Source organism: Hipposideros armiger, unplaced genomic scaffold, assembly GCF_001890085.2.
Source record: "Hipposideros armiger isolate ML-2016 unplaced genomic scaffold, ASM189008v1 scaffold_44, whole genome shotgun sequence".
Classification (NCBI taxonomy): Eukaryota; Metazoa; Chordata; class Mammalia; order Chiroptera; family Hipposideridae; genus Hipposideros; species Hipposideros armiger.
The window spans coordinates 4,231,884-4,247,569 of record NW_017731394.1 but is presented as its reverse complement, the minus strand read 5'-3'; the positions used below and the strand labels follow the sequence as shown (position 1 = coordinate 4,247,569).

Below are 15,686 nucleotides of genomic sequence, written 5' to 3'. Positions count from 1 at the left end.
GAAATTCAAGCACCTGAGTAGAAATTTAACACAGCTCTGTTTACATCTGAGCTCTCAAGGCTTTAATGAAAACAGAGCTCTTAAAACACTTCACTGACCCCCTAACACAGGTCTTGACTAAATGTAAACAGGACCTGAATAATAGCCTTGTTTATTGTTCTGCTCACTCCAGGGTTGGGTCTTTAGCCTTGATGTTTTGTACTTAACACACCAGAGAGGAATGAACACCAGGACATTAAAAGACCTGATGTTTAACCTCCTATGCCCAGGAGACCTGGTTGCTCAGGGCCCTGCCTGCCTCTCTGCCCTCACTTCACACCACCACCCAACCTCTGGTGCTCTAAGTACATGGGCCTTCTTTCAGTTCTTTGCTCACGGCTGCCCCAGGACCTTTGCACCTGCAGTTTCCACCACCTGGAGCCCTCTTCACCTAGTTAATCCTCACTGATGCTTCAGATCACAGCGTAAGCATCACCTCACCATTCCTGGCCTCCGTGGCAAGATCAGGTCATACCAACATGGGCTTTCATCACATCAGCTGTGTTGTAGCAGCTGTCACAGTTGCACTTCTACATCTTACAAGTGTGATTAGTTGAGTAATGATTCTCACCCTGACTGAATATAAATTCCAGGAGAGAAGGGTCCATGTCTGTCTTTGATCATTGCTGTCTCTCCAGTGCCTGGCCAATAGGGAACCACTCGAAGGGATGAATGAAAAGCTAACACTACTCCATTGGGAAGATTCTGGAAGAGGACCATGTCTTACTGAGGGTTGTATTGCCAAAACCTAACAGGAACGACAGTAACAACACAGATAACAATGTTGAGAGCTTTGAGGACCAAGTTCCAACCGTGTTCCAACCCATTTTTGATAGACTATTTATACAACAACTCAATTTAATCTCTAAAAGAATCCTATGGGAGTAGACACATTCCTATCCCTGTTTCTCATAAGAGGAAACTGAGGCACAAAGAAGTTGGTAAGTCAGCCAGTCACAAGGAGAACAGCAATACAATCCCAAGCTGTCTGGTTCCAACTGCTAAGCATCTTGTCTAATATGATTTCTAATGGTACAGCAGGGCACGGTCCATGTTTATAGATAGATGGCAGCTACCATGTATGAACCCTCTCCCCCTGCCTCCCCTACCCCCCCCCCCCACACACACACACTATATATATACATGAACACGTGGATGAACCCCCTCTGGAGTAGAAGTCTAGACAGATAAGGGTCTCGGAACTTTAGAGCCATAAGAGCTACATAAAAGTCAACAGAAATACCAACAAGAACCAAGCAGAAAACAAAACGTAAGGTACGTCTCCCAGTGGAACAGTGCCCTCTGCCCCAGCTCAGGCCCACGGGGAATGTCCCCGGCCTGGCCTGCAGGTACCTGATGTTTTCGTTCAGCGCATAGAGCTCGTTGCTTTGCAAGCCTCCACCTTTGAAGACGTTGATCACGGCAGTCTGAACACTGTGGGGAAACAGAAACAACCCCTGGTTAGAGGATCTACCTCCCCAGGGCCATCTCCACAAGTAGCTCAGAGCTGAAGGCGGCTGGAAGGGCCAAGACGCCCGTGGCACCAACATGGCCACGTTCTCCCTCCCTGGAACCCATCATCTCCTCCCCAGGGTCCTTGGAGGGGAGGACAGACGAAGGACCCGAAGCAGCTGCTGTCCCCCTGCTTTCTTGCAGGCTTGGGGTCTTCCTCCCGCACCTCCCTGGCAGCCCGGCAGGTGAGTGGCGATGATAGAGGGCAGGCGGTGGGATCTGCTCTCAGAAAACTGTGGCCAGCACCAGTGGGCCTGGAAGAACCTGAAACGGTTGGTGTTTACTGCAAACAGCTGCTGACCTCTGCCTGGGATTCCTTCAGAGGGCAGCCTGGGGCTAGTAGAAACTGATGATTCCTTGCCTTTTTTTTTTTTTTTTTTAAATACTTTCCTTGGAAGAATTTCACTGGGGCTAGCCTCACCTGCCCTTCCATTCCCACTCCCGTGTCTTATACACAGGCAGTAGAGTTCTTAGTCTCCGGAGGGGCCACAGTTAAGTCTTGACTTCCCCTTCTCTGGGACCCCAGCCCAAGATTTCAGCAAGAAGCTGATTACAATCTTGTCTTCCCCAAGGGTCCCAGGCCTTTTTGAAAGAACAAGAATGCATCAACATCAAAACATTTCAGAGCCCCCTCTCCCCCTCCATCATAAGAGTTGTGCAATCACTGAGAAAACCCATAATGATCCAAACTACAGAGAATGCAGTAATGCTTTCAAATCATGATGCATTTCATTTATCTGAAGAGTAAGTGCACAGATTTGGAAAACAGTGGCCCACAGAAGCACAAGACAGAGTAACAATTCAGTCTCTACTCAGGGCTTGGTGTGCAAAAACTCAGCTAGACATCTTCCAAAAGTCAGTGTCCCCTCCCAACCACCTGTGGCTCACCGATTATATGATAATCCCTGGTCTATGCTGCTCATTTAGCTTTTCACAGATACGTCTTATCTTCCCAAGTAGGTAGAAGGTGACTTGAGGTTGCTTATATGGTAGGGACTCTGAGTTGGGGATGTGACAAATGAGCAAGAACAGTAACTGTAAGTTTCAATTCAACTGTCCCGGGCTGGTTAACTGACTCTGATCCCCAGGGGTCCACTCTGCCTCTGCTAACAGGGAAAGCTCACGGGTACATTTTCTGTAGGAAAACATCCTGTCTTCCTCTATTGCCCCTATAATCACGACCTTCTGAAGCAGAGATCACAGAAGCAGGAGAGAAGCTAAGCCAGTCCGCTGCCTTGCAGCCCCCCACACCACACCTGGCCGCCTCCGTTACCTGTTCCAGGCCGAGTTGGAGCTCAGCTGTAGAGCCTGCCGGGCGGCTTGGAATCGGGGCAGGTCGCTGAGAACCGGGGAGCTCATGAAGCGTGGCCTGGGCCTGCGGAAGGAGCCCATCTTGTGGAACTCGGTGGGCAGGATGGGAGCGAAGCTGCGGGTCATAAGTCCACGTGAAGGGATGGCTTCTCCTCTGGACCAGAAGGTTCCGACTGCCCACGGAAAGGCTTTGCCCAGGGCTGCCTTCGGGCCCCCAGGCTTTCTTAAAACCACAAATATAGCCAACACCTGAAAAGAGAGGGCAGCTTTTAAAAACTCCTAGGCTGAGCAGACCACATCTTAGAGGAAGTTGGCTGGGACTTTCCAGCCAAACCATCCTAAAAACAACTCCAGGACACTGCAATAACATCTGTGCCCTGCAGGTTCCCAGTCACAAGTTTTCTGGGTTTGTTTTTTTGTTGATTTTCCCAGTCACAAGTTTTTGCAGGTCTCTTTTTGGTTTAAACAGTGTGGTCACCCCAAAGTAAGGAGGCAGTGACAACGGGACCGGGTTGAGGCTAGTCCTACAGAAAAGTGATTTCTAAGCTGTGCTTGACGGTGGTTCCTAATTCATACCCATCAAAGCTTGGCCACCGGCTAGGTTTCTGTAGACCCCGCCACATTGTGCATTAAGGGACAGCTTTTTCAAAATGCCTCAAGGAGAACACATCCTGGGACTGAAGACATGCCATGATATGCCCTCCCCATGCCAGCCTATGGGCACTGCCCAGTATTTCCCAAAGTATCAGCGCCTCTTCACTCAGGCGCATCGTCCCCCCTTTCCTTACCTGCCAATCCTTCATTCGGTCAGAACTGATCTATCGCGTGTTTACTATTTAGTCACCACTGGAAGCTGTGGGGCACAGAGATTTCTAAGACCCAGTCCCTGCCCTTAAGAGGCTCATGGTCTCTAGGAGAAGATACCTGTCTGCTTGTGGATTCATTGACACAATGTTTATTGAGCACCTACTATGCACCAGGCACTCGCTCAGGCAGCGGGGATACAATGGCAGCCCCTGAGAAGGGCAGTCCCTGCCCTGCGGAGCTTACAACCAGCAGGCACTTTTCCATGCCATTCTCTTTCCCTCTCTCAGGCTTTCTGATTGGATCCACTGCTCCTCTTGCCCAGAATTCCCTTCCTTTTCGTCTCTCCTTATCTAAATCTAAGTTACCCTTGCAGGGTTGGGCTCAAAGATACTGTCCTCTGAGCAGTTCCTGGGCAACTTTATGGCTTCTTAGTTAACAGCAATGGCTTTGGAGTGAACCCTGGTTCGAGTTTTAACGAGGCCACTCCCAAGTTATGTGACTTTGGGCACATTGAGTCTAGGCGTTCTCAGCTGTCAGCACTGCCAGCTTCACAGGACCGATGAGAGATGAAACGGGACTGCATGGCACGCCCAGGAGAATGGCCGACAGACACCCCTAAGTGCTGTCAATTTCCATTTAGACCAACTGCTTTCTTTCCTCGGCACCTCTGGACCTGTCATTTCCATCGCTTATTCTTTAGTGAACCTAACGTCTTGGATGATGTAAAGGGAGTTTTGAAGCTGGTCAGAGTGAAGGGCAAAAGAAAAAACCACCAAGGTTATAGTCACTTTTTTTCTCAAGAGTTTACGGATTAGCCCAGAAGTATTCTCACCGCCAATTCTCTCATCAGCTAACTGCTGTGTCCCAAACACCAATGCTGAAAGAACAAGAGACATTCCAGCCATACATGTCAATTTTTGGGTTGAGACTGGAAGGTTTTGCAGCCCCAGCTGTAGCGTTTGAAGGAGGAGGAACTCAGACTGTGAGACGGGCACTGAAGGCACCCATCAGAGAGCATGGGAGGTGCTAGCAGCTGTCTGTAGGCAATGGGCATAGTGACAATGAACTTGTAAGGCCGAGAGCCAAAAAACGAATAGCTTGTCCTTCGCCTCTGAATTTTTTTTTTTAAAGGAAAGCAGAGTTGTGTGCCAATTTCTTTTACAGTCTTCTGCTTCTCTACCCCACTCTCAGAATGAGTCAACAGTGACTAAAATTTATCAATGAATGCCGGGGAAGTAAAAAATAATGTGTCTGCTCAGTTTCAGAGGGTCTCAGTAACTCCACAAGTGCCACTGGAATTTGGAAAGATCTATGCAAATCAATGAATGAGGCAAAGCAGTAATAAAACCACAGAAGCCCCCTCAGCATCCTTCAGCTGGCTGGCTTTGGGATTTAACTTACCTGGAAAAGGTCACGCTGTTAAGAGAGGACCCATTTCACTGCCCTTCTTTAAACGAGCCAGCTAAGTGCAATTCATCTGTGTAATTACAGGATATTAACTCCTTTTATGAGGTTCTTAAACGTGAGGTGATGGGGCTGCCGCCTACTCCGTGGTACTTGTACAGGGAAGTAGAAAAGTGAGCTGAACTAAACCTAAATTCCAGGTGTGTACCTTCGGGCTCCCTGACAAAACAACCATTCTCCAGGAGGCTGTGTGACCCTGAGGATCACGGCAGTGGCTCATGTCCGCCCATCCCACTTCCCCGTTAGTGCCACTCTACCCCAGGCCTCCACTGCAAGTCATGTGCTTATCCAGCAAGGCGCACAGGCAGCCCCATCGACATAGATGACCCTTTTAAAATAAGGGTAATTTTCAGCCAAAAGGACGATGACTGCAGCTCCCACAGCCTCACGACGGCTGCAGAGGAACACACAACAAGGAGCTGCCTCTGACTCATTTTTCACGTGCACAATCTGCCAGCCTCAGATCCCGACAGGCTGAAGACAATCCAAAGCCGTGTTTGTTTCCACCGTTCTGGCTTCTGGACAGAGCCAAGAGGCCTCCACGGAGCACCACAAAGAGGAAGCTGCTGGCAGAGCTGACAAGAGTGGCCTAAAGGGAAAAGCTGACACACCCTGAATCTACTTGCTATAGTGCTGGCCCCTCAGGCACAGGCTTGTCTCGACCTAAGTATGACAAATCAGACAAGGATGAGACAGATGGAGCCTTGGAGTGCTGCCAACCCAGGCCCCCCACTTACAGGTGACGCAAGTGAAGCCCAGAGGAGCAGAAAAACTTGTCCAATATTACTGAAGTAGGAGAGAGCCAGCATGGGCTAGAACTCAGTTCCCTGACTCTTGATCTGGAAAGTTCCCCAGCCCCCACCTAGGCCATTCTGTAAACTCCTCGAAGACAGGCATCAGGACTTGCTCATCTCTGTATCCTCAAGTCTAAACTTAGATAAAAATGAAGGAAAGGATAGCAACTGATGGGGCAATGCCTGCCTGTCTGACATGATGACAAGCACCGTCACAGTAGGTAAACTTACTCAACCCTCACAAACCCCCATTGGAAGATCAGAGAAGTTAAGTAACCTGCCAGAAGTAACACAGCTAATACATGGTAAATCATCAACAGGGCCCAGGTAGGCCTAATTCTACAGCCCACTGCTACTTAGCCACGGTACCAAGCTCGGATAGAACATCAAACGTACAAAGTTAGTCAGGGATATCCAGTCATGAGATTTCATATCAACATTTAAATCTCATGCCCCGTGATAGATAAACTGACATAAAGAACTCTATGACCACATTTGATGGGGGCAAGGGGAGCAGGATGGAAGGAGAAAACATGGATTGCCTTAGACAGCCCACTCCTTACTAGCTGTGTAACCTAGGGCAAGTTACTTGACCTCTCTGAGGCTTGATTTCCATCTGCATGGAACGAGTGACTACATCAGGGTTGCATATGGATAAAACGAGTGCCTTATTTCTAAAGCATGGCAAACAGCGAATGCTGCATCAGTGCTCGTTAAATAAATAAAATAACTTGTTATTTCTAAATCTCCAAGCAAGAACAGTAGTGGGAATACAGCAACACTTCCTCCTGCCTATGGCGACCTCAGTCACACCTGGAAAATACTAGGGAGTAGGCAAGGTCTCTGGTCCTGGCGGTGGTCACAGTGCATCAGGGCCTTGTCTCCTCGGGCCTTTGGTAAGTCACAGGTTATTGACCGACCCTTCACCTCCGTGTAGCATGTGCCTCAGTTTCAGAGGTTTTCCACACATCATCACACTTCCAAATCTCACTCTAGCCCTGTAAGACAGGTCAGGCAGGTGAGAAAATTGAGGCTCACAGAGGCTCAGTGACATGGCCAATGCAGGAAAGCTTTGGGCCAGGGAATCCGACCTGGCTGAATGTCTTCCAACCTCATCCTGGCCTTAAGGAATAGAACGTTACCTTAAAAATCCCATGTGGGGGTGGCCAGTTAGCTCGGTTGGTTAGAGCACCATGCTCGTAACACCAAGGTTGCTGGTTCGATCCCCACATGGGCTACTGAGCTGCACCCTCCACAACTAGATTGAAACTACTTGACTTGGAACTGATGGGTCCTGGAAAAAACACACTATTCCCCAATAAAAAATAAATGAATAAATCAATCAATCCCATGTGCTTCTGTTTTTCTGATAAAAGCATACCTGCTTATTGATTATTTTAAAAATGTAAACATTCACAGGTGTCTATAACATACAAAATGAAAGGCCTCGCTCTGGCCACTTAATAATGTAGGGAAGCTCTACCCAGAACTTTCTGAGATGACAGAAACGCTCTCCACCTGTGCTCTGCAGTATGCTAGCCACAAGCCATATGTGGCTATTGAGCCCTTGAAATGTGGTTTCATGGTTGAGGGGCTGAATTTTACTTTAATTATTTGATTTAATTTTTAATAGCCATACACACATGTATACATAATGTTTTAATAAAAATGGGTACTTGGTTCTTTCCTTTCAATAATATATCATGGACGTCTTCCCATATCACTACCTATGTATCTATTTCATTATTTGTGATGGTTTCTTAACTCTTTCATTTAAGGGGTACCGTACTTGATTTAACCCATCCCCTACGGGTGGATAATTTCAGTAGTTTCCAGTTTTTGTTACTGCAATGAATGAGCATATCTGCCAATCTTAGCAACCGCGTGACCATATGCGTAGGGTGCGTTCTCAGAAGTGGGACTGGTGGATCGAATGGCCTGGTGATTCTAGCTGCAGTCTGTGACTAACATCCAACCCCAGCCCAGCAAGAGCATTGCAAAAAAGGAGTTGAGAGGCATAAGGCCTGTAGATCCAAAGGATGAGTGGCCACTAGAGGCTTTGGAATCAGACAAACCCTGGCATCAATGCCCATTCTGCCAGTCACTAACTGTGGTAGGCAGAAAAACATGTCCCCCAGGATATAGTCACTTCTTAGTCCCCAGAAGCTCTGACTATCACCTTAGGTGGCAGAAGATGTGATTAAATTAAGGATTTTGGGAGAAGGAGCTTATCCTGGAGTATCCACGCAGGCCCATAAATACGATCACATGTATCCTTGTAAGAGGGATGCAGAAGGAGGCTGGAGGCAGAAGAGGAGACGACACAGATGGACAAAGAGGAGAAGGTGATGTGAAGATGGAGGCAGAGACTGGAGGGATGCAGCTGCAAGCCAAGGGGTGCCGGCAGCCACCAGAAGAAGCTGGAAGAAACAGAGTCCCCAAAGCCAGCTAGAAACTGGCACGCTGTGGGAAAAAAAGAAGAGAAACAGATTCTTCCTTGAGCCTGTGGAGGGAATATGACACCTTGATTTTGGGTTTTGACTCCCAGAACTGTGAGAGAATAAATTTCTGTTGTTTTAAGCCAACAAAGTTGTGGGCATTTGTTATTGCAGCCATAAGAAATGAATACACTCAACTGTGTGGTCGTGGACCACTCTGAACTGCAGTCTCTACTTCTGATAAATGGGAACGGGAAGAGTTACCTTGGAGAGTTGTTGTGGTGACGAGAAAGATTGCCTATGAAGTGCTTGGCATGGTTCCCGGAACTATGCAGGTGCGAGGCACAGGTGCAGTGGAGGTTCAGAGCAAAGGTGCCAGAGTCAGGCCTGATGTCACCACTTACTGTGTGACCTTAGGATTGGTATGAGGGTTGGATGAGATGACTCAAGTAAGGTACAAAGGGCTTGATAAATGCTACCTATTATTTATGTTACCACCATCACTACTACATTAGTCTGCTCAGGCTGCAAGCAAATACCACAGGCTGGATGACTTAAACAACAATTTTCTCACAGTTCTGGAGACTAGAAGCTCAAGATCAAGGTGTCAGCAGGTTTGGTTTCTTCCGAGGCCCCTTTCCTTGGCTTGCTTGTGGCCACCTTCGCATTGTGTCTTCACCTGGCCTTTCCTCTATGCCCCAGCATCCCTGGTGTGTGTCTCTCTGTGTGTCTAAATTTCTTTTTATAAGGACACCAGTCAGGTTGGATTAGGGCCCACCTTAATGGCCTCATTTTAACCTATCACCTCTTTAAAGCCTTATCTCCAAATACAGTCACATTCTGAGGTGCTGGGGGCTAGGTCTTCAACATATGAATTTTGAGAGGATACAATTCAGCCACCACCGCCACCCCATCACAGAAAGCTCTTTGCCTAATGTCCCTGAGTTACAGAAACATCGGTGTTTTGCTAGGTTTTGTCTTCTGAAGAACCAACGTGGTTAACATTGAGAAAAATGTGCTTCTGAAATTATTTCAGTGCTTAAGTTTTTGGGTGCTCAGAGGGTTCGCTTCCGTTTTTCTGGAAAGCTGGGGTCCTGGATACATGAAGCACTGTGGTGGTTACAGGGTTATTGGGCCTTATCACCGACCTGGCTCTCCCAGCACACCTCCCAGGGGTTTCTTTCAGAACCTCCGCATTCAGGATCCAGGATGTGTTTCTTGGAGAAAAAGAAGGTGAGGTCTCGCTTTCTCATTCCAGCGGCCAGGGCCAGGGCACAGGATGGGGCCTCAGCCATGAGGCCAGGCCAGTGGGCAGAAGAAGGTGGTGCACTTAGTGGAAAATGCAAATGAATTCCACTAAGGCACCAACCCTCGACTCTGAAAAGGGAAGTAGAATCGTGGCACAACTCAAAATAAAGAAGTGGGCGGCTTACAATGACTCGGAGGCTTCCAGGAAAAAGCCATTCTGAGTGTAAATAACAAAGGAGTCAAACAACACGGGGCACCACAGTCTGATGTGACCACCCAAAAGCGAGAAGCCAGTTCCCCGGGAAACCAGAGTCCATTTTACACACACACCCCCATCCACCCCACCCCACCCCCTCAGGAGCTCCTGCAGTCAGGAAGCCCAACGTGGAACACTTCCCTGGGCCATGAACACAGAAACGGACAGCCAGCATCCTTCAGCACTGTCAGGTCTCAGACACTGTCGTTTAACTCGACCGACTCACTCTCTCGCTGCAACCAGAATTATCTTTGTAGTGACAATGATGAGAACGACAGCACCATTTACTGAGTGCCAAGTGTGGAAGAGGCCCTTGACACGTTTAATACAGTGTTTTTAAAATGAATTTCGGGGGTCTTCACCAAAAATAGATTAGCATAGAAAATATCAGAGTGCATCACATTTTTGGGGAAACATATATATTACGTGTGTATTCATGTGCACCAAGTCAAAATGTATCACATATTTCATACTGTATGTAATACTCCAAGTTTGTAAAAGCCCATGTCTGATCTTCACAACCTCCAGGATCTTACAGAGAAGGAAATGGAAATGCCAAGGGTTTAACTTGTCTAAGGTCACACGGTGGTACTGGGGCAAGAACCCAACAATCCAGGGCCCACCATACTCATGTCACCTTGTTGCTTCAATGCCTTCAAAGGCTCTCCACAGCTGTTAGAATAAATCTCCAAACCCCATCCTCACACCCTCACCTCCCACCGCTGCATGCCAGCTCATTGGCCTTTCTTCATTTCCTCCCACACCTCCTCCTCTTCCCTGCCCCAGGACGTTTGCATGTGCTGTGCCCTCTGTGTGAAATACTTCCCACCCACTTCTTCAGGCTCAAACCCACACACCCTTTATCACCGATCCTTTACTTGTTCATAGAGGCCCTCCTTCCCCCTCGCCCCAGATTAGGTCACCTCACCCCATACAGTACCTTCCTCACCTCCTTTGTTTGTTGTCTTGTCACAGTCTATCCCAATACGTGACTACAGAATTATTTCTTATTGTTTTTGTGAGGTCCATAAGGGTAGGGACTATGTCTATCTTGTTCTCAGGTCCATCCCCAGGGCTTGGTGTAATGCAGGAATGCATAGATATTTGATGAATAAGCAAATGAACCAGTGATGTGAGAGGCGCTATTGCTGAGAGACACAGAAACTGTAAGCGGCCCCTGAGAATACCAACACCTAAAATTATATAGGGCTTTACCATATGAAAACATCCTGGTATTGAAATCTGACAAACCTGGGTTTAAATTCAGCCTCTAGAATGTATTAGCTGGGTGACCTGGGTAAATGACTCAAACTCTCTGAACCTCAGTTTCCTCGTGTGTCAAATGAGCTTGATACTTATCTCAATGTTGTGAAGATTAAATAGATGACCTAGATCATGGCCTGGCCCTAGCAGGGGCCAAAAAAAAACTGTAGCTAGCATTAATATATTTTTATAAAACACTGTGTTCTGCACAAAACCCTCTTATGCTCCAAAAGATGACATACAGCCAGGGCATGGGGCAGTGGGCACTCTGACACATTGCTGGAAGAACAGAAGTCTGAGGGAGCTGCTACAGAGGGAAATTAGACAAGGCCTACCAACATGACAAAGGCTACAGCCTCTGACCCAGTGATTCTACTTCCAGGAATTTTACTCTAGGCGCATCAAGGAACTTACACAACAAGGCTCTTTACTGCAGCTTTCTGTATAACAGCAATGGGTTGGAAATAACCTCAATGCTGAGCAGCAGAGGACTGGCTATGTAAAAACTATGGTGTCCCACACGCTGGAGTCCTATGTAGCTCTGCGGAAGGGGAAAACTCTGTGCGCAGATTAGGGTGCTCTCCAGGGGATACTCTGAATGAAAGTGTGCTACAAAGCTAAACACAGGATCGTGCAGAAATATGTGGCCCTCTAGATGAGAAAAGATTTTAAAAGAACATTTACATATTCCCTGGCATGTGCATAAAGCATCTCTGAAAAGACAAACCGGAAACCGGTAACACTGGTTTCCACCACGAAGGGAGCTGGGTGGCAGGGACAGTGTGGGCAAGACGTGGCTCTGTCAACTTTTTTGTACCTTGGAAATTTGGAAACACGAAAATGAATTATTTATTGAAATACAAACAACAGTGACACCCTTCTCCTCTCCTCAAAAGCAAGACACAAAAAATCAAAGTTATATGATTTGTTCAAAGGCACTCAGCTGTTTGGAGGAAGTCAGGAGTCAAACTTGGCTTTTGATGCTATGTGCAGTCAATCAAGCTCTATCAATTACAGTCTGCTCCTCCTTCATTCATCCGACACAAATGTATGTATTCAGCACTTATTCTATAACAGGAGCTGCCTTGTATAGGGACACTTGGGCCAGAAAAGAAACCCTGAAAGAAAAGAAGGTAAAAGCAAGACCCGTTCCTTTCCTTTTGTGCACCATACACCACAGACTTGCCAAAAATGCCCAGGCCTGGAACATCAGAGGGCGGGTACAAACTGCCCAAGCTGAAGGAGGCAGTCACTACTCAATCCAACCTGGTTTTGGCCATCTCAGGATATACGCTTCATTTTGCGAGATCCGAACTTTCCAAGAGAAGCCAACAATGCAGGTGTTTAAAAATGTGCAGTCACCTGATTTGTAAGTGTTGGCAGCTAATTCACCAAGCTGACTGGTACATTAGGGGTCTAACAGAGAGGTTTGTGACCTTTACTTGATTTCATCACTGCGATGGCCACCAGCCTTCTCACACTTTTTACCCAGGGCCTAAGCCATGTAAGCCTGCATGAACCAGCCACTGTGGGCTTGGGCAAGTCACTTACTTTCCTTAGGTGTGCTGACTTACCAGTTAATTAAGCTTGGCTTAGCCAATGTCCTTAATTCTCTCTCAGCATCCCCAGCTATGCATTCAGCCCCTACTTGAGAGCCCTACAGAACTTGGCACCTCTGAGGCACTAGGTGGCACAGCCCAAAGCCAGAACCAGGCTTCGTTTCTTCAGCCGATGTTTCTACTCCTACCTACCACATCATCTAGCTGGCCAGTCTCTTAACTAACCAGCTCTCGGTCTTACCTCACTCTTACCCCACCCCATCACTGAGTCCTCAATTCCCCTCTATTGTATACACACCCTGATCCACTCTTCAAACAGGGCAAGCCATTAGCACCCAGGGTATAGCTAAAAGAAACACACAGCAAACAGAACCCACCGAGCTAACCTGGGAAACTAGATCTGAACTCCAAACATCCCACCCTGCCCACTGGATGGAAACCAAGTCAGATGTATAACAGGTTTTCAAGGGCAGTGAGACCATTTTGAAAATCAGTTGCCTACCATGACATTTTATTATATTTATTGCTGATAAGAATATACCATCTACCATCAGAGGCTGACCATGAGTCAGGATGGTGCCAGCCTCTATTTGCATCTGTCATCTCAGTTCATTTCCACTTCACACCAGTGAGGTAGGTTTTTATTATTCTCATTTGAAGAAATTGAAGCATGGGCATTAACTTTCCCTAAGTCAGAAGACTAGACTAGTAAGAGGAACCCAAAGTCAAATCCTATCTGATGCTGGGGCCTGAGCTCCTCACCCCTCTGTTAAACAACACTCATGTCTGCCACTCACAGAAGCGAGCGCCGAATACCGCCCGTGGCTTCCCTTCTTGAATGTCACCGACAGCTTCTTACCTTGTCAGGACAGCAAGTGCACTTGGTTCCTTACAGGAAGGAGGCTTCGTTTCTTCGTGGCATTTACCAAACAAGCTGAAGTCATCGTGTGTGTTTACTTGTTCACTGTCTGACTGGCCCTGATAGTATTTAAGTTCCTCAAAGTCAAAGACTTGGCATGTCTCGTTCACTGCTGTATGCCACTGTGAGTGCAGTGCTGGCCACATCAAAGGTGCCCAGGAAATATTCTTTTTTTTTTTAAATTTTTTATTGGGGAACTGTGTTTTTCCAGGACCCATCAGCTCCAAGTCAAGTAGCTGTTTCAATCTAGTTGTGGAGGGCGCAGCTCAGTGGCCCATGTGAGGATCGAACCGGCAACCTGGATGTTATGAGCTCTGTGCTCTAACCAACTGAGCTAACTAGCTGCCTTCCCCCTCATACCCCCAATAAATATTCTTGAAGGATAGAATAAAATGTGGACTTCCAAGCTAACTTCCCATTTCCGAGGGAGGAGAAAAATTCCCTTCACAGTTGACTGAACTCAGGCCCAGCTAAGCATTACTGGACATGAACCTGGACCGTGTGGGTGAGGGCCTCTGGATCTATCTGTGTGCTGGTCAGTGGAGTCTACAAACATGGCAGAGGAGAGGCACCTGCTGCATAGCAGTGTGTTTGTTTTGATTAAGGACCCAACTTCGCAGCTCTTAGGAAACAAAAGCCGGTCAAGACACTCACTCCTGCAAAGCAGAAAATGTTAAGGGACAAGTTTGGGCTATAGAAAAGGCTCAACAGGAAGAACAGGACAACTTTCTCAGTGCACCTCTGGAAACAAGTGCAGACAGAAGAGCCTGGAAGTCTGAATTTGTGCAAGAGTAAATATTGGCGCAAACAGGATGCAAGCTCAAGGGTTTATCTCCGCTTAACGGTGTTTGCTAAATGTCCACTGAGAGGACTCAGAGCGCTGACAAGTTAGACCCACCTAGTAGTAATTATTTCATCACATCATCACCATCACCCGGACCTGCAAAACACGATGTAATCACCAGAAAAATCCCCTCCTTTGGTACCAGTCAAGCAAAACTGTGGGGCATAACCACACATCTTATTTACTCATCCATAAGCCCCACTTTAAGTATCAAGTTTCTTGGAGTGCAAATTGTTTGGGTGTGGCCCATAAATGCCATCCAGAGTGATTCTGCAGTGCCTACCAGATGATACACGGAAAAGTCTAGACATGAGCGGTAGCTGAGACTGACCATTATATGAACAATTATATTTCTAACATGGAACACATAAAACCTGGGTGGGTGACTGAGCGGTCAAAAGCTACTGTCTGGCAGCCAACAAGAGTTTTAACTATGGGGAAATGTGCTTTCGACTAACATGTGCTACTTATTAAAAATTAGCTGCACTCTCTCAATTGCCGGAAGAGGATGAAATGCTTTTTCGTAAAAAAAGGAGAGGAAGGGAGAGGAAACATCTCCCCGTGTCATGAAGTCAGGTTATAAAGAGCCTTGAATAGAGGCTCGGGAAGCCTAAGGGTCTCTGGGATCTGATCATTTCACAGAGATCATGAGTTCAACTCAAGCCCAATCAACACCAAATACTGGAAGGTTCACCATGTGCCAGATTCGGAGGAGAGGAAGCCTCACGGGGCAAAGGAGAATAGAGTATCTGCCCCCATGGGGCTCAGGGTCTAGCAGGAAATACTCAAAAGTCATGTTATAAACGCAACTCAACACCGAAGATGGGCAGTCGAGACAAGATTGAGACAGAAAGGTTAACTCACCTTCTCATGTTACGGCGCAAAGCTAATGAAAGGTTTACTGAAAAATACCAGTTCTCCATTTTCTTGTCCGTTCTACTAAAGAATATGGACACTGGAGGCTGGAAAGGAAATTTGGGGAAGGAAAAACAAGCTTTCATAGATAAAGCTCCACGAATATGCCTTTTAAAAAAAAATTGTGACAGGCAAGGATGGGATGGAAATATCACATTTGAACAAATATCTGGTGAGCACTTACTATCCTGGACACCAAGATGAGCCAGGTATGATCCTACTAATAATAAAGAAAAGAGTAACTGGACATAATGAAAGAAAAAGACAGGAAGGCCTAAAGCAGGGATGGCAAACTCAATGCCCCGGGGTGGGGGGGT

At 47.1% G+C, this 15,686-nt stretch overlaps 1 protein-coding gene across 9 annotated transcripts in view; it reads right to left on the bottom strand.

Moving 5' to 3' along the window:
- The window catches only part of PRR5L (proline rich 5 like), a 110,210-nt gene that overhangs the window by 46,772 nt on the left and 47,752 nt on the right, over positions 1 to 15,686 (bottom strand). For all 9 annotated transcript variants that reach the window (XM_019639521.1, XM_019639518.1, XM_019639527.1 and 6 more), the window contains 2 exons: positions 2,825 to 3,111; positions 1,393 to 1,473 (listed from right to left, as the gene is read on the bottom strand). In XM_019639521.1, the coding sequence (XP_019495066.1) occupies positions 1,393 to 1,473; positions 2,825 to 2,988 (245 nt within the window). In that variant the 5' untranslated portion in view covers positions 2,989 to 3,111. The remainder of the gene's footprint in view (positions 1 to 1,392; positions 1,474 to 2,824; positions 3,112 to 15,686) is intronic.